The sequence below is a fragment of the Tasmannia lanceolata genome, unplaced genomic scaffold (genome assembly GCF_043159265.1).
Source record: "Tasmannia lanceolata isolate RefF3 unplaced genomic scaffold, GAP_Taslan_0.1 ptg000023l, whole genome shotgun sequence".
Taxonomy (NCBI): Eukaryota; Viridiplantae; Streptophyta; class Magnoliopsida; order Canellales; family Winteraceae; genus Tasmannia; species Tasmannia lanceolata.
Window position 1 is genome coordinate 30,694,611 of NW_027518700.1, and position 17,304 is coordinate 30,711,914.

At 36.8% G+C, this 17,304-nt stretch overlaps 1 protein-coding gene across 1 annotated transcript; it reads left to right on the forward strand.

Moving 5' to 3' along the window:
* The first annotated feature begins 501 nt into the window (after positions 1 to 501).
* Positions 502 to 2,582, forward strand: LOC143856006 (uncharacterized). Its single transcript, XM_077366046.1, has 2 exons — positions 502 to 1,489; positions 1,774 to 2,582. The coding sequence occupies exons 1-2, from the start codon at positions 502 to 504 to the stop codon at positions 2,580 to 2,582; spliced, it is 1,797 nt and encodes a 598-aa protein (XP_077222161.1).
* The last annotated feature ends 14,722 nt before the right edge of the window (positions 2,583 to 17,304 follow it).

A 17,304-nucleotide genomic window follows, 5' to 3' on the forward strand; every position in this document is an offset into this window, starting at 1 on the left:
AGGCAGACCCCGACCAGATATATTAATAACAATGGAATCCACAAAGGAGGGCCACAAGGGCGACAAAGGCAAATAGCCAAAAAGAAAATAAAAGTGGAGTGCTGAAAAATGCCACAAGGTGGGCTACAGATAGCACCACAACACCAACAACTAAACACAACACTTGTCTTCAACACGTAGCTTAGGGACATTAAGCTAATCTGATGAGGGGTGTGGAGGAATAACCACTCCCTCCCAACAGTGCTCTGCAAGCGGCTTAAATCAAGGCACATCTTTCTCTTCGTCACAAGATTGGGACAACTACACTCTAGAATAAACCATCCCATCATAATCAAGGGACACGATGTTGTGAAGATCTGAAGGAATAGAAACCGACTGAATATCTTCACCTTTGATAGAGCAATTTGGTTTTGAGAGGTAATCAGCTGCTTGGTTAGCCTCTCTCCAAATAAGTGAGATTTTCCAGCTGATAAACCTGTGGAAGAAATTCATGGTTTAGAAATGGAAGCAGTCCTCCATGGCTTAGAGCTTGCTCACAGAAAGAATATTCAGCACATCTGGGTTGAATCAGATTCGATGATGACTGTGAAAATTATAGAGAAGATGTGGACTTGTTCTTGGAAGAAGATCCCTACTTTTGAGAAGATCATGAACCTGCTTGATACCCTTCTGGCTGAGGTAAACTCTACCAACATCACTCTAATTCCTAAATGTAGTGATGCGGCCTCCCCTGATATGTTCCGCCCTATAGCCCTTTGCAATTTCTCCTACAAAATCATTACTAAAATTATGGCCAATAGGATCTGTCATCTTATGAATGGTATCATTAGTCCTCTCCAATCCGCTTTTATAAAAGGGCGATCGATTCATGATAACATCTTACTGACGCAGGATGTTATACATAATTTCCATCGGAAAAATGCCAAACCTGCAATTTGCATCAAAATTGACCTCAGAAAAGCCTATGATAAGGTGTCTCATGAAGCCATTCTTGTATACATGGAAAAAATGGGTTTTAATCAGAAGTGGTGTAGGTGGGTAAAACAGTGCATCGGCAGCCCATCCTTTGCTGTCATTCTCAATGGAAGCCCTCGGGGCTATTTCAAAGCCACCAATGGGATCAGACAAGGAGATCCCCTGTCCCCCACCCTCTTCTGTTTCATTATGGAAATCTTATCGGGTATCCTTACTGAAGCTATCAGTTCTGGTGCTCTCACATCCCCTTTCTCTACAGAAAATCTGCCCATTTCCCACTTGTTTTATGCAGATGATGTCATGCTCTTTGCGGATGCCTCTGTTGCCAATGCTATAAAGATCAAAGAATGTCTTGACAGATTTAAAAAATGCACCGGGCTGGAGGCCAACTTCAATAAATCAAAGATTATATTTGCTGGATGTAATCATAGGCTCAAGGGTCATATTAGAAGGGTGCTGCAGATGAATGAAGGAGCCCTTCCCATGAAGTATCTGGGATTACCCCTGACTTCAGGTAGACTAACCAGTGGCGACTGTATCCCCCTCATTTCTTAAATCCGTGGGAGGATTGCCTCTTGGGCAAACAGGTTCCTATCTAGGGCTGGCAGGGTGGAGCTTATAAAATCTGTTCTGAATTCTTTCAGTGTCTACTGGTCCTCTGCATTCAGAATTCCGATGGGAGTCCTCAATGAAATCGACAAAATTATGAGAAAATTTGTCTGAGCGGGATCATCCCTGGCCAACTCTTATCACCCCATCAGCTGGGATACTGTCTGCTCCCCCAAAGATCTGGCTTAGGTATCCGGAGTATTTATGAGGTTAGCAAGGCTTTCCAACTAAAATGCCTGTGGAGATGTTTGAACTCTAAGGGCAACCCTTGGGCGGACTGGTTCCATTGGAAATATGTCAAAAGGAAGAACTTCTGGACAATGAAAAATCCATCCAACCCATCCTGGGGTGCTAGGGGCATATTCCAAATCAGAGATGTTGCTATGAGGTATGTCTGCTACTCGGTTGGAAATGGTGATGGAAATGATTTTTGGCGTCAACCTTGGCACCCTTCTGGGGCTCTGATTGAGCGAACTTTCGAAGATTCTCAAATCAACTCAATTCCTCTCAATACTACCATTAGTTCGCTGATGGAGGACGGAATATGGGCTGAATACCTTGACTGTTCGGGGGGTGGAGAATTAAACCTAATTATCAAATCTGCTCTTACAAATGAAGATGATCCTTACCCTGTTTGGAAACTTGAACCTAGTGGCAAATTCTCTCTGAAATCAGCCTGGAATTCCATCCGGATCCTGCGACCCAAGGCAATCTGGGCCTCCTCCATATGGTTTACAGGCCATGTGCCAAAGCACAGCTTCACTGCTTGGCAGGCCGTCCAAAGCCGTTTGCCCACACGTGACAGACTACTTTTCTTGGGCAATTCAAGAGAAACCAGATGTCTCCTGTGCAATTCGGACTTAGAATCTGTCAACCATATTTTCTTCCGATGTGGGTACTCTGCTTGGATTTGGAGATCCATCCTCTCTGTAGGGTTTTCTATGTCTAGACCGTCCATAAGCAGAGTTATCTCATCTATTTTAAGGCTGATAGTATGAAATTCAAATGATTAGATGATCGAGGCCGTTTGATCTGTGGCATTTGAATCAAGCGATTAATAGTGGAAGTGGTTAGATATCCTTGTAGGGCTGCACATGGTTCGGTCCGGTTCGGTTTTGGGGGATTTCTTGAACCGAACCGATGCCATCGGTTTGGAAAATTTCCAAACCGTAACTGAACCGTTTGGGGGTCAAACCGAACCGAACCCACATGATCCTGGTCCCATCCTGAACAGACATCCGATGTGTAAGATAAAGGACTACAGATATAAATCAGTTTAACTTTTCTTAGCGGAATCCTAAATGAGACTGGGGGGGAGCATGGCTATTAAACCAGCCAAGTATGCATGTACACTAAAGGGATTTTGCAAGTCATTGGCTCATGTTGTATGTGCCTCCGCCCCTGATCCATATGGTGGGTGTCCAACTTTCACTAATAATTGGAAGACCTCGGTTAATGAGTCAAGAAATCTTACGAGGATCGAGCAATGAAGTTAGTCTCCAATAAAACCCAGATTGATCAAAGTGGGTTTCATATGTATTGTAGGTAGGCTCTACCCAAATAATGTTGAAGTTAGTCTCCAATAATTATTTCTCGAATTACTTTTTAAACTCTCTGGCTCTGTTTCTTTGGACATGAAAGGGAGGCAAAATAAATTTTACGCATATTTTACATCAAAAGAAAACGGAGCCTTTACATCATTCATCAACTAAATCTAAGATTCAATTTCATCTTATTCTCATCCCAAAACTTGGCTAAAAGCTTCTTGACATCATCTCTAGGGTTTCCTATGTCTAAAAGATGGATATCTTATAAAGTTTCAAAATTAAGAAACTTTCTATTTTTTCAATCTACATCATTCATCAACTAAATCTAAGATTAAATTTCCTCTCATCCTCCCAAAACTTGCCTAAAAGCTCCTTGACACTATCTCTAGGGTTTCATATGTCTCAAAGATGGATGTCTTATAAAGTATCTAAATTAAGAAACTTTCTATTTTTTCAATCTCCATCATGCGTCAACTAAATCTAAGATTCAACATCGGATTTTAGGTAAAGAGCGATTCAACATCGGATTTTAGGTAATATGAAACCATCTTTGAGACATATAAGACATCCATCTTTGAGATTGAAAAAATAGAAAGTTTCTTAATTTAGATACTTTATAAGACATCCATCTTTGAGACATATGAAACCCTAGAGATAGTGTCAAGGAGCTTTTAGGCAAGTTTTGGGAGGATGAGAGGAAATTTAATCTTAGATTTAGTTGATGAATGATGTAGATTGAAAAAATAGAAAGTTTCTTAATTTTGAAACTTTATAAGATATCCATCTTTTAGACATAGGAAACCCTAGAGATGATGTCAAGAAGCTTTTAGCCAAGTTTTGGGATGAGGATAAGATGAAATTGAATCTTAGATTTAGTTGATGAATGATGGAGATTGAAAAAATAAAACTTCAATCTTTTAGACATTGGAAACCCTAGAGATGATGTCAAGGTGCTTTTAGCTAAGTTTTGACTTGAGAATGAGAGGGTATTAAATCTTAGATTGAGTTGATGAAGAATGAAGATTGAAAAAATGGAAAGTTTCGTATTTTAGAAACTATAAAACATCAATCTTTTAGACTTAGTAAACCCTAGAGATGTTATCAAGGAGCTTTTAGATTGATCTTTTATAGTATTGAAACTCTACAGATGATGTCAACGAGCTTTTAGCCAAGTTTTGAGATGAGAATGAGAGGGTAATGAATCTTAGATTTTGTTAATAAAAGATAGAGATTGAAAAAATATAAAATTTCTTATTTTAGAAACTTTTTAAAGCATCCATCTTTTAGACATATGAGAGCCTAAAGATGGTGTCAAAGCGCTTTTAGCCATGTTTTGGGATGAAGATAAGATGATTTTGAATCTCAGATTTAGTTGATGAAAAATTGGGATTGAAATAATAGAAAGTTTCTTATTTTAGACATATGAAACCGTAGAGATGGTGTCAAGGAGCTTTGAGCCAAGTTTTGGGATGAGTTAGCAATGGTATTGAATCTTAAATTTATTTATGAAAGATGGCAAAAAAAATAAAAGGTTTTCTATTTTAGAAACTTTATAAAAAATCTATCTTTTTGACACATGATACCCGAGGAGATGGTGTCAAGGAGCTTTTAGCCAACTTTTGGGATGATGATGAGATTGTATTGAATCTTAGATTTTATTGATGAAGGAAGGAGGTTGAAAAATAGAAAGTTCCTTTTTTAAGAAACTTTAAGAAACATCCATCTTTTAGACATAGAAGACCCTAGAGATGGTGTCAATGTTCTTTTAGCTAAATTTTGGGATTATGATGAGATGGTATTGTATCTTAGATTTAGTTGATGAAAGATGGAGATTGACAAAATAGAAAGTTTCTTATTTTAGAAACTTTATAAAACAACCATCTTGTATGGTATTGAAACCATAGAGATGATGTCAACGGGCTTTTAGCCATGTTTTGGGATGAGAATGATAGGGTATTGAATATAATATTTAGTGGATGAAGGATTGAGATTGAATAGACAGAAAGTTTCTGATTTTAGAAACTTTATAAAGCATCAATCTTTTAGATATTGGAAACCCTAGAGATGATGCCAACGAGCTTTTAGCCAAGTTTTGGGATGAGAATGAGAGAATAATGAATCTTAGATTTACTTGTTGAATGATGGAGATTGAAAATAGAAAGTTTCTTATTTTAGAAACTTTGCAAAATATCAATCTTTTACACTTAGTAAACTGTAGAAATGGTGTCAAAGAGCTCTAAGCTAAGTTTTGGGATGAGTTAGCGATGGTATTGAATCTTAGATTTAGTTGATGAAGGATGGGGAGAAAATAATAAGTTTCTTATTTTAGGAACTTTATAAAACATCTATCTTTTAGACATATGAAACCCTAAAGATTGTGTGAATGAGCTTTTAGGCATGTTTTGAGATGAGGATGCAATGGTAACGAATCTTAAATTTAGTTGATGAAGGATGTAGAAAGAAAAAATAGAAGGTTTCTGATTTTAGAAACTTTATCAAACAATCATCTTTTAGACATAGGAAACCCTGTAGATGGTGTCATTGAGTTTTTGCCAAGTTTTAGGTTGAGGATGAGAATTGAAAAACAGAAAGTTTCTGATTTTAGAAACTTTATAAAGCATACATCTATTAGACATAGAAAACTCTACAGATGCTGTCTCGAAACTTATCTTCGCGGTCGACCGACCCAGTGGCGGTCGTCCAACGAGGACTACCTGTTCGCTCAAAAAATTCAGCTCAAAACCTTTACGCAGTCGACCGACCCTTTGCGGTCATCCGCCCCAACCACGCTGGATTGTTTCTGTATGAAATCGTAACACATCCGCTGTCGGCCAGGACTACCTCAGTCGACCGGTCCGATAAGTTTCGAGATGCCTGGAATTCCAGGTTCCATCTCGCGGTCGCCCGGTCGACCGGCCCTATATGAAATTCCATTTTACTTTAAAAACTTTTGGGACTTTTGGGTTATGGACTTTGGGATTTAATCCTACATTTTCAAATACAATTTTAAGTACATTTTATCCTATGTTTAGTGCCTTTGACATCTCTAAAAACAAGGAGAGGAGTACAAACTCTATTGACTTGAAAAGCACTATAATCTTCTCTTGGTCTTCAAGGCTTCAAGTCCACCAAGCTTCTTGGATCATCCTAGCTTTGGCACTCCAAATGCATTGAAATTTAGCTTCAATGCCTTGATCCAAGCTTCCTTGATTGCACACTAATGAGATCTACAACTTAGACAATCAAAAGCACATTAGTGATATAAAATTACTTGTGTATGGAATCATCAAAACAAGAAGGTAATGCCAAGGATGGAACCATTGGGTTTACATTCAACCCCTTTTTATGGTGACATTCACAAGAGATTTGCTAATAAGCACATACATTTCTCTCCCCCTATGGCATCAACAAAAAGATGGGGCAAGAAACAATAACAAGGGAAAAGATATGCAATATGGAAACTCCCCCTAAATCAAGGAAAACATGCACACATATAACTCCCCCTATTTAATTGACAAATATAATAAATGAGGGATTGGAAAAAAATATACAAACTAAGTTTAAATCTCTCCCCTTTTATGAAAATAACTCTTCCTATCAAAGACAAACACTCAAAACAAGAGGAATTTTTTTTTTTTATATAAAACAAAACCTGCCGGTAAGCATTTACCAAGAATACATTTGAACCTTGGGCTTTATATCATTAAATGCAATGGATATTCAAGATTTAGCACAAGCCCCTAATACTAAACCAATTTTAAAATGAAATTAAGTTGGGGCTTTGGGAACCCAAGAAATTTTGGTCCCACTGCTATCCCTACTCAATTTTGATGCACATTGGAATTGATAATGCCCATGAAGGCCGTAATAATGGCATTGAATTGAGGGGTTAGCTAGGCTAGTTACATTATGATATACACTTCTAGATCTTACACTAGCCTTTCTAAGGATTATGTCTATAATTTTGTCTCAATTCATAAAACCATATAGACACATCCTTAGCCTCTCATTTTCATTTTGAAGATGATTTAAATAGTTTGAAAACTCAAATAAAAAATCTTCAAAAGACTTGGATGAACTTGCCATGTTTTGAAAGCTCAAAACATGAGTCTCAAGTTCACTCAAGCGACCCTTAAGGGTCTCATTTTCAAACTTTAAATCTCCTTCCATTTTGGCTTGGGCTTGAAACTTAGAAGAAAAGTTTTGATTTAAAGATTCAAGTTCTATTTAATATGAGAAAGATTTTTCTTTAAAGCTTTATTTTTTGACATTTGAAAATCCAAGGTTTCACAAACTTCGTTATAAGTCATTTCATTATCATTAGAACTTGAACTAGAAGATGGATGGGAGCATACCTCATTTTTATCTTTTCCGATGTTGGCCATTGGACATACGGCAGGTTCAACATGGGCCGAGATACAGAAGTTTGATTTTTCTTCCTTGGAGCTCTTACTTGATGATGAACTAGTGCTATCACTAAGCTAATCCCAATTTGCCACGTGTGCTCTAAACTTCTTTCCATATTTCTTCTTCTTGTTCTTGAGGAGAGGGCATTCCGGCTTTCTGTGTCCGGGTTTGCCACATTCATAGCATTTTATTGCGTCCTCCTCCTTCTTCTTTTCCTCATTTTTCTTCTTATCTTTTCTTCCTTTCTTCTTCCACATGTTCTTAAACTTCTTGAAAGCTTCCAATTCATCGCTATCGGAACTTGAGGGAAGATGATGATTTGGCGGTGAAGGCAATGGATTTTCCTTTCTTCTTTCTCCTTGAGTTTTGAAGCCTCGGCTTGTTGGTTTTCCCTTCTCTTCATCTTCATTTCATGTGTAATGAGGGATCCAACTAACGCATCTAACTTCACATTGTCAAGATCTTTAGATTCTTCGATCGCCGTAACCTTGGGGTCCCAACTAAATGGAAGACACCGGAGAAGCCTCGTCACCAATTCTAAATTTGCATAGGTTTTACCTAAACCTTCAAGCTCATTAACAATATTAGTAAAACGAGAATACATTTCGGAAATGGATTTATTTTCGTTCATTTTAAAAGCTTCTAAATCACTAACAAGAAGACTAACATTAGACTTTTTGACTTGTGAAGTCCCCTAATGAGTGGTTTCAAGGATTGTCCATATATCCTTAGCCGTATTACAAGTAGACACCCGATTGAATTCGTCGGGAGATAGAGAACAAAAGATTGTGTTCACTCATTTAGCATTCAATGCGGCTCTCTTCTTTTGAGCGGCCGACCACTCACTTCTATCACTTGTGGGAGGAATGTATCCATCTTCAATTAACTCCCACATTTCAAAGTGTAAGGGTTATAAAAAGAAATCCATCCGGGTTTTCCAATACCCATAATTTGAACCATTAAAGTATGTGGGTCTATAAACGGATTGTCCTTCAGCATATCCGGATGGGGTTGCCATTATCTTTTTCTCTTCTATTTTTGAATTTTTTTTCAAAAACCTAAATAAGAGCCTCGTTCTTTGATACCAAGTGAAATCCCAGGGGTGATGGCAACCCAAGAGAGGGGGTGAATTAGGTTTTTTTAAAAAAAAACTTTGCCAAAAAAATTACGAAAATGAAAAACTAGATGGCAAATTAAAACTTTAAACACAAAGAAAATAAACCACAAATGCCCAATCACAAAATAAGAAAGTGAAATTCCAAGGGTGGTCCCGAATTGGCAACAAATGAGGAGGGAAGAATTAGGTTTCTAACAAGTTTTAAGTCTTTTGAAAAAACTCAAACCCAATTTTAGAAATTAAGAGATCAACAATAAAATTCAAGCACACAAGTTAAATCTAAAGTGCAAATGCAAATAAAGAGCAAGCGTAAGAGAGATTGCACCCGAGATTTAAAGTGGTTCGGTCCTCCAAACGCGAGGCCTACTCCACTCCACCAACCAAACCCGTTGATGGCTTCACTATGTGATCTTCTTAACTTCAGCGAAGATCGGTGCCGATTACAAATTCCGATTACCTTTAACCTTGGTGGCAATCTTCACCACGGAGAGTGGGCTACGCTTCTCCGAACACTCGTCCGATACAAAGTTCTTGATAAGAAAGAAAGAACAAAAAATCCCTCACAAGGGTTTACAAGAATTGTAGAAGATGTACAAATTTAGCCTATGATCCAAATCCTAAGCTTTAGAGGATGAGAGGCATAATCAAGTTTGATTCACTCTTTGGATGTTCAAATGGAGTTTTAGAGTGTTAGGATTTATAGTCTTGAAGTTTAGAATACCCATATATATAGGAAAACCAAAATATGACCGTTCAGTGGCATTGTGGTAATTCTTGAAAAATTCCCAACGGCTAAAAATCCGACTGTTATAGTGTTCTCGGAGTTCTGAGAAAAAATCTCGGAGTTCCGGAAATTCAAACAGAAGTTGGAAAATGTCTACTGGACCATTTCTCGGAGCTCCGAGGAATCTCTCGAAGTTCCGAGCTCGGAGCTCCGAGAATTCTCTCAGAGTTCCGAGAAGCCTATGTTGAGCAGATTTTCACTTCTTGTTTTTAAGCTTCCAACTTTACACCAAGATGGGATTGCTATGAGGGTTCCAAGGTGTTGGAACACCACAAGGACAATCTTTTATATATTTAAGGTGTGTGTTTATTTACTTAATTATGCCTTTCAAAATCCTAAACTAGGATTGGATCTTAATACAATCTAATATAACTTTGATCTTCAATGGCTTCTTCAAGTCTTCATTTGTCTTGGACATCGATGTCTTTGGCCATCATGATGTGGTCCAATGAGATCTTTTTGGCCTTAATCCAAGCAATGTTGTCTTAGCACCAATGTGATCTACAACTTAGACAATCAAACACATTAGTGATCATAAATCACTTGTGTATTGGAATCATCAAAATAAGATGGGAATGCCAAGGTGGAAACCATTGGGCTTACAGAAAGTGAGAGAAATACAGAGTACACCCGATAAGTTTCGAGATGCCTGGAATTCCAAGTTCCATCTCGCGCTCGCCCGGCATAGCCTAGTCAACTGGTCCTATATGAATTTCCTTTTTTACTATAAAAACTTTTGTGACTTTTGGGCCATGGACTTTGGAATTTAATCCTACATTTTCAAATACAATTTTAATTAAATTTTATCCAATGTTTAATGCCTTTGACATCTCTAAAAACAAAGAGAGGAGTACAAACTCTATTGAATTGAAAAGCACTACAATCTTCTCTTGGTCTTCAAGGCTTCAAGTCCACCAAGCTTCTTAGATCATCCTAGCTTTGGCACTCCAAATGTATTCCAATTTAGCTTCAATGCCTTGATCCAAGCTTCCTTGTTTGCACACTAATGAAATCTACAACTTAGATAATCAAAAGCACATTAGTGATATAAAATCACTTGTGTATGGAATCATCAAAACAAGAAGGTAATGCCAAGGATGGAACCATTGGGCTTACAAATACCCTCTCATTCTCAACTCAAAACTTGGCTAAAAGCTCCTTGACACCATCTCTAGGGTTTCCTATGTCTAAAAGATGGATGTTTTATAAAGTTCGTAAAATAAGAAACTGTCTATTTTTTCAATCTCCATCCTTTATCAACTAAATCTATGATTCAATACTATAAGCCCAAGGGTTTCCATGTGTTAATCATTCACCTTACCTTCTTGTTTTGATAGTAGCAAACTAAATTGATTAGTATTTATGGACTGATGTGTTACTTTGAGGTGTTGTGTTGCATACAAGATTTTCATGTCATGGTCGCCATTACACAACTCTTCACAATACATGGCTTGTGGATCAAGGAGCAAAGGAACCAAGAGCTTGCACCGACATTGAAGACATCCTCATTTGAAGATGTTCGAATCAAGAAGCTCATCATGAAGATTCCACAAGTTCCCTAAGCAAGTGTCAAGAAGGAGCTTGGAGTTGAACATGCGATGGTGACACCTCATGTATCTCAACATGCATTGAAGATTGGAGGACAAGTCACAAGAGCCAAGACAAGGACAAGATGTTCACCCAAGCTCAAGAAGTCCAAGAAAGTGCAAAAGAGCCAAGACATTCCAAGAAGACTCAAGGTTCTTATTTTTAGAATGTATTTGGAGTCCTCTTGATTTTATGATTAAATGCACTTTCAAAAGGTTTTCAAATAGTTTTTATACTTAACATTTTACATCTTTGAAAACCATCAACACACCCAAAAATATGTTTGAAAACCTTGGACTTAAGCCCAAAGACCATAGCCCAAAAGCCCCTGATCTTTAAAGTTAAAATTGAATTTTTACTAGGGCGGTCGACCGGGGCTAGGCCGAGCGACCACGGGATGGAACCTAGAAATCCAGGCCATCTCGAATTTTATTGGGCCGGTCGACCGGGTTAAGCCGAGCGACCGTGTCTGTTTCAAAACAGAACAATCCTACATGGTTTGGATGGACGAACGCAGCGGGTCGGTCAACTGGGATAGGTTTTTGAGTCAAATTTTTTGACTAAACAGTTTGCCTTCGCTGTGTGGCCAGTCGACCGCGACGGTAAGAAATTTGAAAATAGAATAGGGCGCTCGATAGAGGTGGACGATCGCCAAAGCCCGGTCGACCGCCGCGGTCGAGCAAACTAGCCGTTGGGGCATTTTCTGCTTGACTTTTTCAAGCCGTTTATTTACAGTTTTACCCCAAATGGTCGTATTTTCAAATACACTATATATACATCATTAAAATCTATCTCTATAAGCTTTTGAACATTTTGAGAAAGATCAAATCTCATTTCTCCTTGAGCATCAATATTCTATTTCAAATGCTAAAAACCTCTTCGATCTTTCATTTCTACATGTTATCAAGAGGCACTCCATAGCGCTTTTATTTGTTTATTTCTTTGAGTGAATGTGTGCTTACAAAGTTGTAATCCGCCTATTAAGAGGCATTGAGAGTTTTACATTTAATTTGTTCTTCATGAGAGGGCCTTCTCTTCGGCCCGTAAAGAAAGGTGAAGAAAAGGGTCTTTGATTCGGCCCGTGAAGAACGGTGAATCATGTGTGAGGGTTTGATTCCCTTGCCAAGGCTTCGTGCGAGGGGCTTCGCTTTGGCCCTTGAAAATGGAAAAGAAAGGGTTTGTTCCCTTTGGAGATTAAGGAGTCGGGTGTACGGCTTGATCATTTTAGTGCAGATCCCAAGGAGGTAAACTTGGAAGAGTGGATTAGGTCAAGTTGTGACCGAACCAGTATAAATCTTGTGCCTTGTGGATAGCGCTCTTTTCTCTCTCTCTCTCTCTTGCATGTGTGGTGATTGGTAATTTATAACCTTACTTTTGTTATGCTTTAATTGAACATAGGTTAGTAAATGCACTTGTGTTAAATGTTATAAACCCTAATTGCATTATGATATCTATTTGAACAAGGGTTAGTAAATGTGCATGATTAGAAAGTCTAAATCCTAGCTTTTAATGATAAACATATTAGAACAAGGGTTAGACTAATTAGTGATTAATTAGAAGATTAATTTTTAATCTTCCTTAATTAAGCCTAAAATTTCTAATTGACCAATTCAACCCCCCTCTTGGATTTCACACCTGTACTTCAAATACCCTCTGATTCTCATCCCAAAAGTTGGCGAAAAGCTGGTTGACATCATCTCTAGGGTTTCAATACCATAAAAGATGGTCTTTCACCAACTAAATCTAAGATTCAATACCATCTCATCCTAATCTCAATACATGGCTAAAACTCCTTCACACCATCTCGAGGGACTCTAATGTCAAAAATATTGATGTTTTATGAAGTTTCTAAAGTAGGAAACTTTTTCCTTTTTTCAATCTTCATCTCTTATCAACTAAATCTAAGATTCAATACCATCTCATCCACATCCCAAAATTTGGCTAAAAGCTCCTTAACACAATCTCGAGGGTTCCCTATGTCTAAAAGATGGATGTTTAAAAAGTTTCTAAAATAAGAAAGTTTCTATTTCTTCAATCTCCATCCTTCATCAACTAAATCTAAGATTCAATATCATCTAATCCAAATCTCATAACTTGGCTAAAAGCTCTTTGACATAATCTATAAGGTTTACTAAGTGTAAAGATTGATGTTTTATAAAGTTTCTAAAATAAGAAACTTTTTATTTTTTCAATCTCCATCCTTCAGCAACTAAATCTAAGATTTAATACGCTCTCATTCTCAAGTCAAAACATGGCTAAAAGGCCCATGACATCATCACTATGGTTTCCTATATATAAAAGATGGATGTTTTATAAAGTTTCTAAAAAAGAAACTTTCTATTTTTCAATCTCCATCCTTCATCAACTAAATCTAAGATTCAATACGCTCTCATTCTCATCCCAAAACTTGGCAAAAAGCTGGTTGACATCATCTCTAGGGTTTCAATACGATAAAAGATGGTCTTTCATCAACTAAATCTAAGATTCAATACCATCTCATCCTAATCTCAAAACTTGGCTGAAAGCACCTTCACACCATCTCTAGTGTCTCGTATGTCTAAAAGATTAATGTTTCATAAAGTTTCTCAAATAGAAAATTTTTTATTTTTTCAATCATCATCCTTTATCAACTAAAGCTAAAATTCCATACCATCTCATCCCCATCTCAAAATTTGGCTAAAAGCTCCTTAACACAATCTCGAGGGTTTCCTATGTCTTAAAGATTGATGTTTTATAAAGTTTTTAAAATAAGAAAGTTTCTATTTCTTCAATCTCCATCCTTCATCAATAAAATTTAAGATTCAATAATCTAATCCAAATCTCAAAACTTGGCTAAAAGCTCTTAAACACTATCACTAGGGTTTACTAAGTGTAAAAGATTGATGTTTTATAAAGTTTCTAAAATAAGAAATTATTTATTTTTTCAATCTCCATCATTCAGCAACTAAATATAAGATCTAATACGCTCTCATTCTCATCTCAAAACATCGCTAAAAGCTCCATGACAACATCTCTAGGGTTTTCTATGTCTAAAAGATGGATATTTTATAAAGTCTCTAAAATAAGAAACTTTTAATTTTTTAATCTCCATCCTTCATCAACTAAATATAAGATTCAATATCCTCTCATTCTCATCCCAAAACTTGGCAAAAAGCTAGTTGACATCATCTCTAGGGTTTCAATACCATAAAATATGGTCTTTCATCAACTAAATCTAAAATTCAATACCATCTCATCCTAATCTCAAAACTTGGCTTTATGCTCCTTCACACCATCTCTAGGGGTCTCCTATGTCTAAGAGATTGATGTTTTATAAAGTTTCTAAAATAGAAAACTTTTTTATTTTTTCAATGTTCGTCATTTATCAACAAAAGCAAAGATTCAATTCCATCTTATCCCCTCTCAAAATTTGGCTAAAATCTCCTTAACACAATCACGAGGGTTTCCTATGTCTAAAAGATGGATGTTTTATAAAGTTTCTAAAATAAGAAACTTTATATTTCTTCAATCTCCATCCTTCATCAACTAAATCTAAGATTCAATACCATCTAATCCAAATCTCAAAACTTGGCTAAAAGCTCTTAGACACCATCTCTAGGGTTTACTAGGTGTAAAAGATTTATGTTTTATAAAGTTTCTAAAATAAGAAATTTTTTATATTTTCAATCTCCATCCTTCACAACTAAATCTAAGATTCAATACCCTCTCATTCTCATCTCAAAACTTGGCTAAAAGCTACTTGACACCATCTCTAGGGTGTCCTATGCCTAAAAGATGGATGTTTTATAAAGTTTATAAAATAAGAAATTTTTTATTTTTTCAATCTCTATCATTCATCAACTAAATCTAAGATTCAATACCCTCTCATTCTCATCCCAAAACTTGGATAAAAGCTCGTTGACATCATCTCTAGGGTTTCAATACCGTAAAAGATGGTCCTTCATCAACTAAATCTATGATTCAATACCATCTCATCCTCATCTCAAAACTCAGCTAAAAGCTCCTGGACACCATCTCTAGGGTCTCCTATGTCTAAAACATGGATGTTTTATAAAGTTTCTAAAATAATGAACTATCTAGTTTTTCAATCTCCATCTTTTATCAACTAAATCTAAGATTTAATACAATCTCATCCTCTTCTGAAAATTTGGCTAAAAGCTCCTTAACACTATCTCTAGGGTTTCTTATGTCCAAAAGATGTATGTTTTATAAAGTTTCTAAAATAAGAAACTTTCTATTTTTTCAATCTCCAGGCTTCATCAACTAAATCTAAGATTCGATACCATCTAATCCGCATTTCAAAACATGGCAAAAAGTTCCTTGACAGCATCTCTAGGGTATTCTTAGGGTAAAAGATTGATGTTTTATAAAGTTTCTAAAATAAGAAACTTTATATTTTTAAAAACTCCATCCTTCATTAACGAAATCAAAGATTCAATACAATCTCATTCTCTGCTCAAAACTTGGCTCAAAGCCCCTTAACACCTTCTCGAGGTTTTCCTATTTCTAAAAGATGGATGTTTTACAAAGTTTCTAAAATAAAAAAAAATTTATTTTTTCAGTCTCCATCCTTCATCAACTAAATCTAGGATTCAATATCATCTAATCCTCATCTCAAAACTTAGCTTAAAGCTCTTTGACCCCATCTTCAGGGTCTACTAAAAGTAATAGATTGATGTTTTATAAAGTTTTTAAAAGAAATTTTATTTTATTTTTTCAATCTCAATCCTTCAGTAAGTAAATCTAAGATTCAATACCATCTCATTCTAATCTCAAAACATGGCTAAAAGCACCTTAACACCATCTCTAGGGTTTCCTATGTCTAAAAGAAGGATGTTTTATAAAGTTTTAAAATATGAAACTTTCTATTTTTTCAATCTTCATTCTTTATCAACTAAATTTAAGATTCAATACCATCTCATACTCACCTCAAAACTTGGGTAAAAGCTCCTTAACCCATTCTCTAGGGTTTTCTATGTCTCAAAACTTGGCTAAAACCTTCTTTAAACCATCTCTATGATTTACTAAGTCTAAAAGATTGATGTTTTACAAATTTTCTAAAATAAGAAACTTTCTATTTTTTCAACCTCCATCCTTCATCAACGAAATCTTAGATTCAGTACCGTCTCATTCTGATCCCAAAACTTGGCTAAAAGCTCGTTGACATCATCTCTAGGGTTTTATATGTCTAAAAGATGGATGTTTTAAAAAGTTTCTAAAATAAGAAACTTTATATTTTTCAATCTCCATCCGTCGTAAACTAAATCTAAAATTCAATACCATATCACCCTCATCTCAAAACTTGGCGAAAAGCTCCTTGATACCATCTCTAGGGTTTATTAAGTCTAAAAGATTGATACTTGGGCAATTCAAGAGAAACCAGATGTCTCCTGTGCAATTCGGACTTAGAATTTGTCAACCATATTTTCTTCCGATGTGGGTACTCTGCTTGGATTTGGAGATCCATCCTCTGGCGTTTCAATCAGAAAAGAAAACCCCTGAATTCTCTATCTGAGGAAGAAGCCTGGATAAGAAATCATTTCAAAGGTAGTGGTCAGTGTGCCACTGCCATGCGCATTGCCTTCGGGACTACCATATATCTCATATGGGCTGAGCGAAACACCAGAATTCATGGCAATCCTAGCACTCACAAACAAACCACTCTTCGATGGATCATTGGCACCATTAGAAACAGAGTATTATTCCTCAATCTGGAAGATGAACGGGTCACCGAAATCTATGCTTTGCTACTCAATTCAAATGCCCCCTGTTCGCTGTCAACTCCTCCCCTCAATTCTGCCAATGGGAGAAACCGGGTGGAGACGTGATAAAACTTAACTCTGTTGCTTCTTTAAAAGGGGACGCTGCTGGCATTGGAGGTATCCTTCGCGACTATAATGGGACTATTAGAGGCTGTTTCTCCTTGAATTCTGCTGTGAAACCCATCCATATTCTTGAAATGGATGCAATAGTCTATGGTCTTGAGCTGGCGAGAAACCTGAATATCCGTAATATTTGGATTGAGTCTGACTCGATGGTTGCTGTGAAGATTCTGAATGGGAGCTGGGACTGCCCCTGGCGAGCTAAATCTCTGTTCAATACAATTATAAGACGTCTTCAAGAGTTCCATAACTAGAAGGTATCCCATATATGGAGAGAAGCGAACCAGCCAGCTGACTATCTATCCAAGCCTGACTGCCCCTGCAAAGGGATGGACATAGAAGTCATGGGCATCCCTTCCCGGCTTGTAGAACTTGTTCTTCAAGATTCTCTGGGAA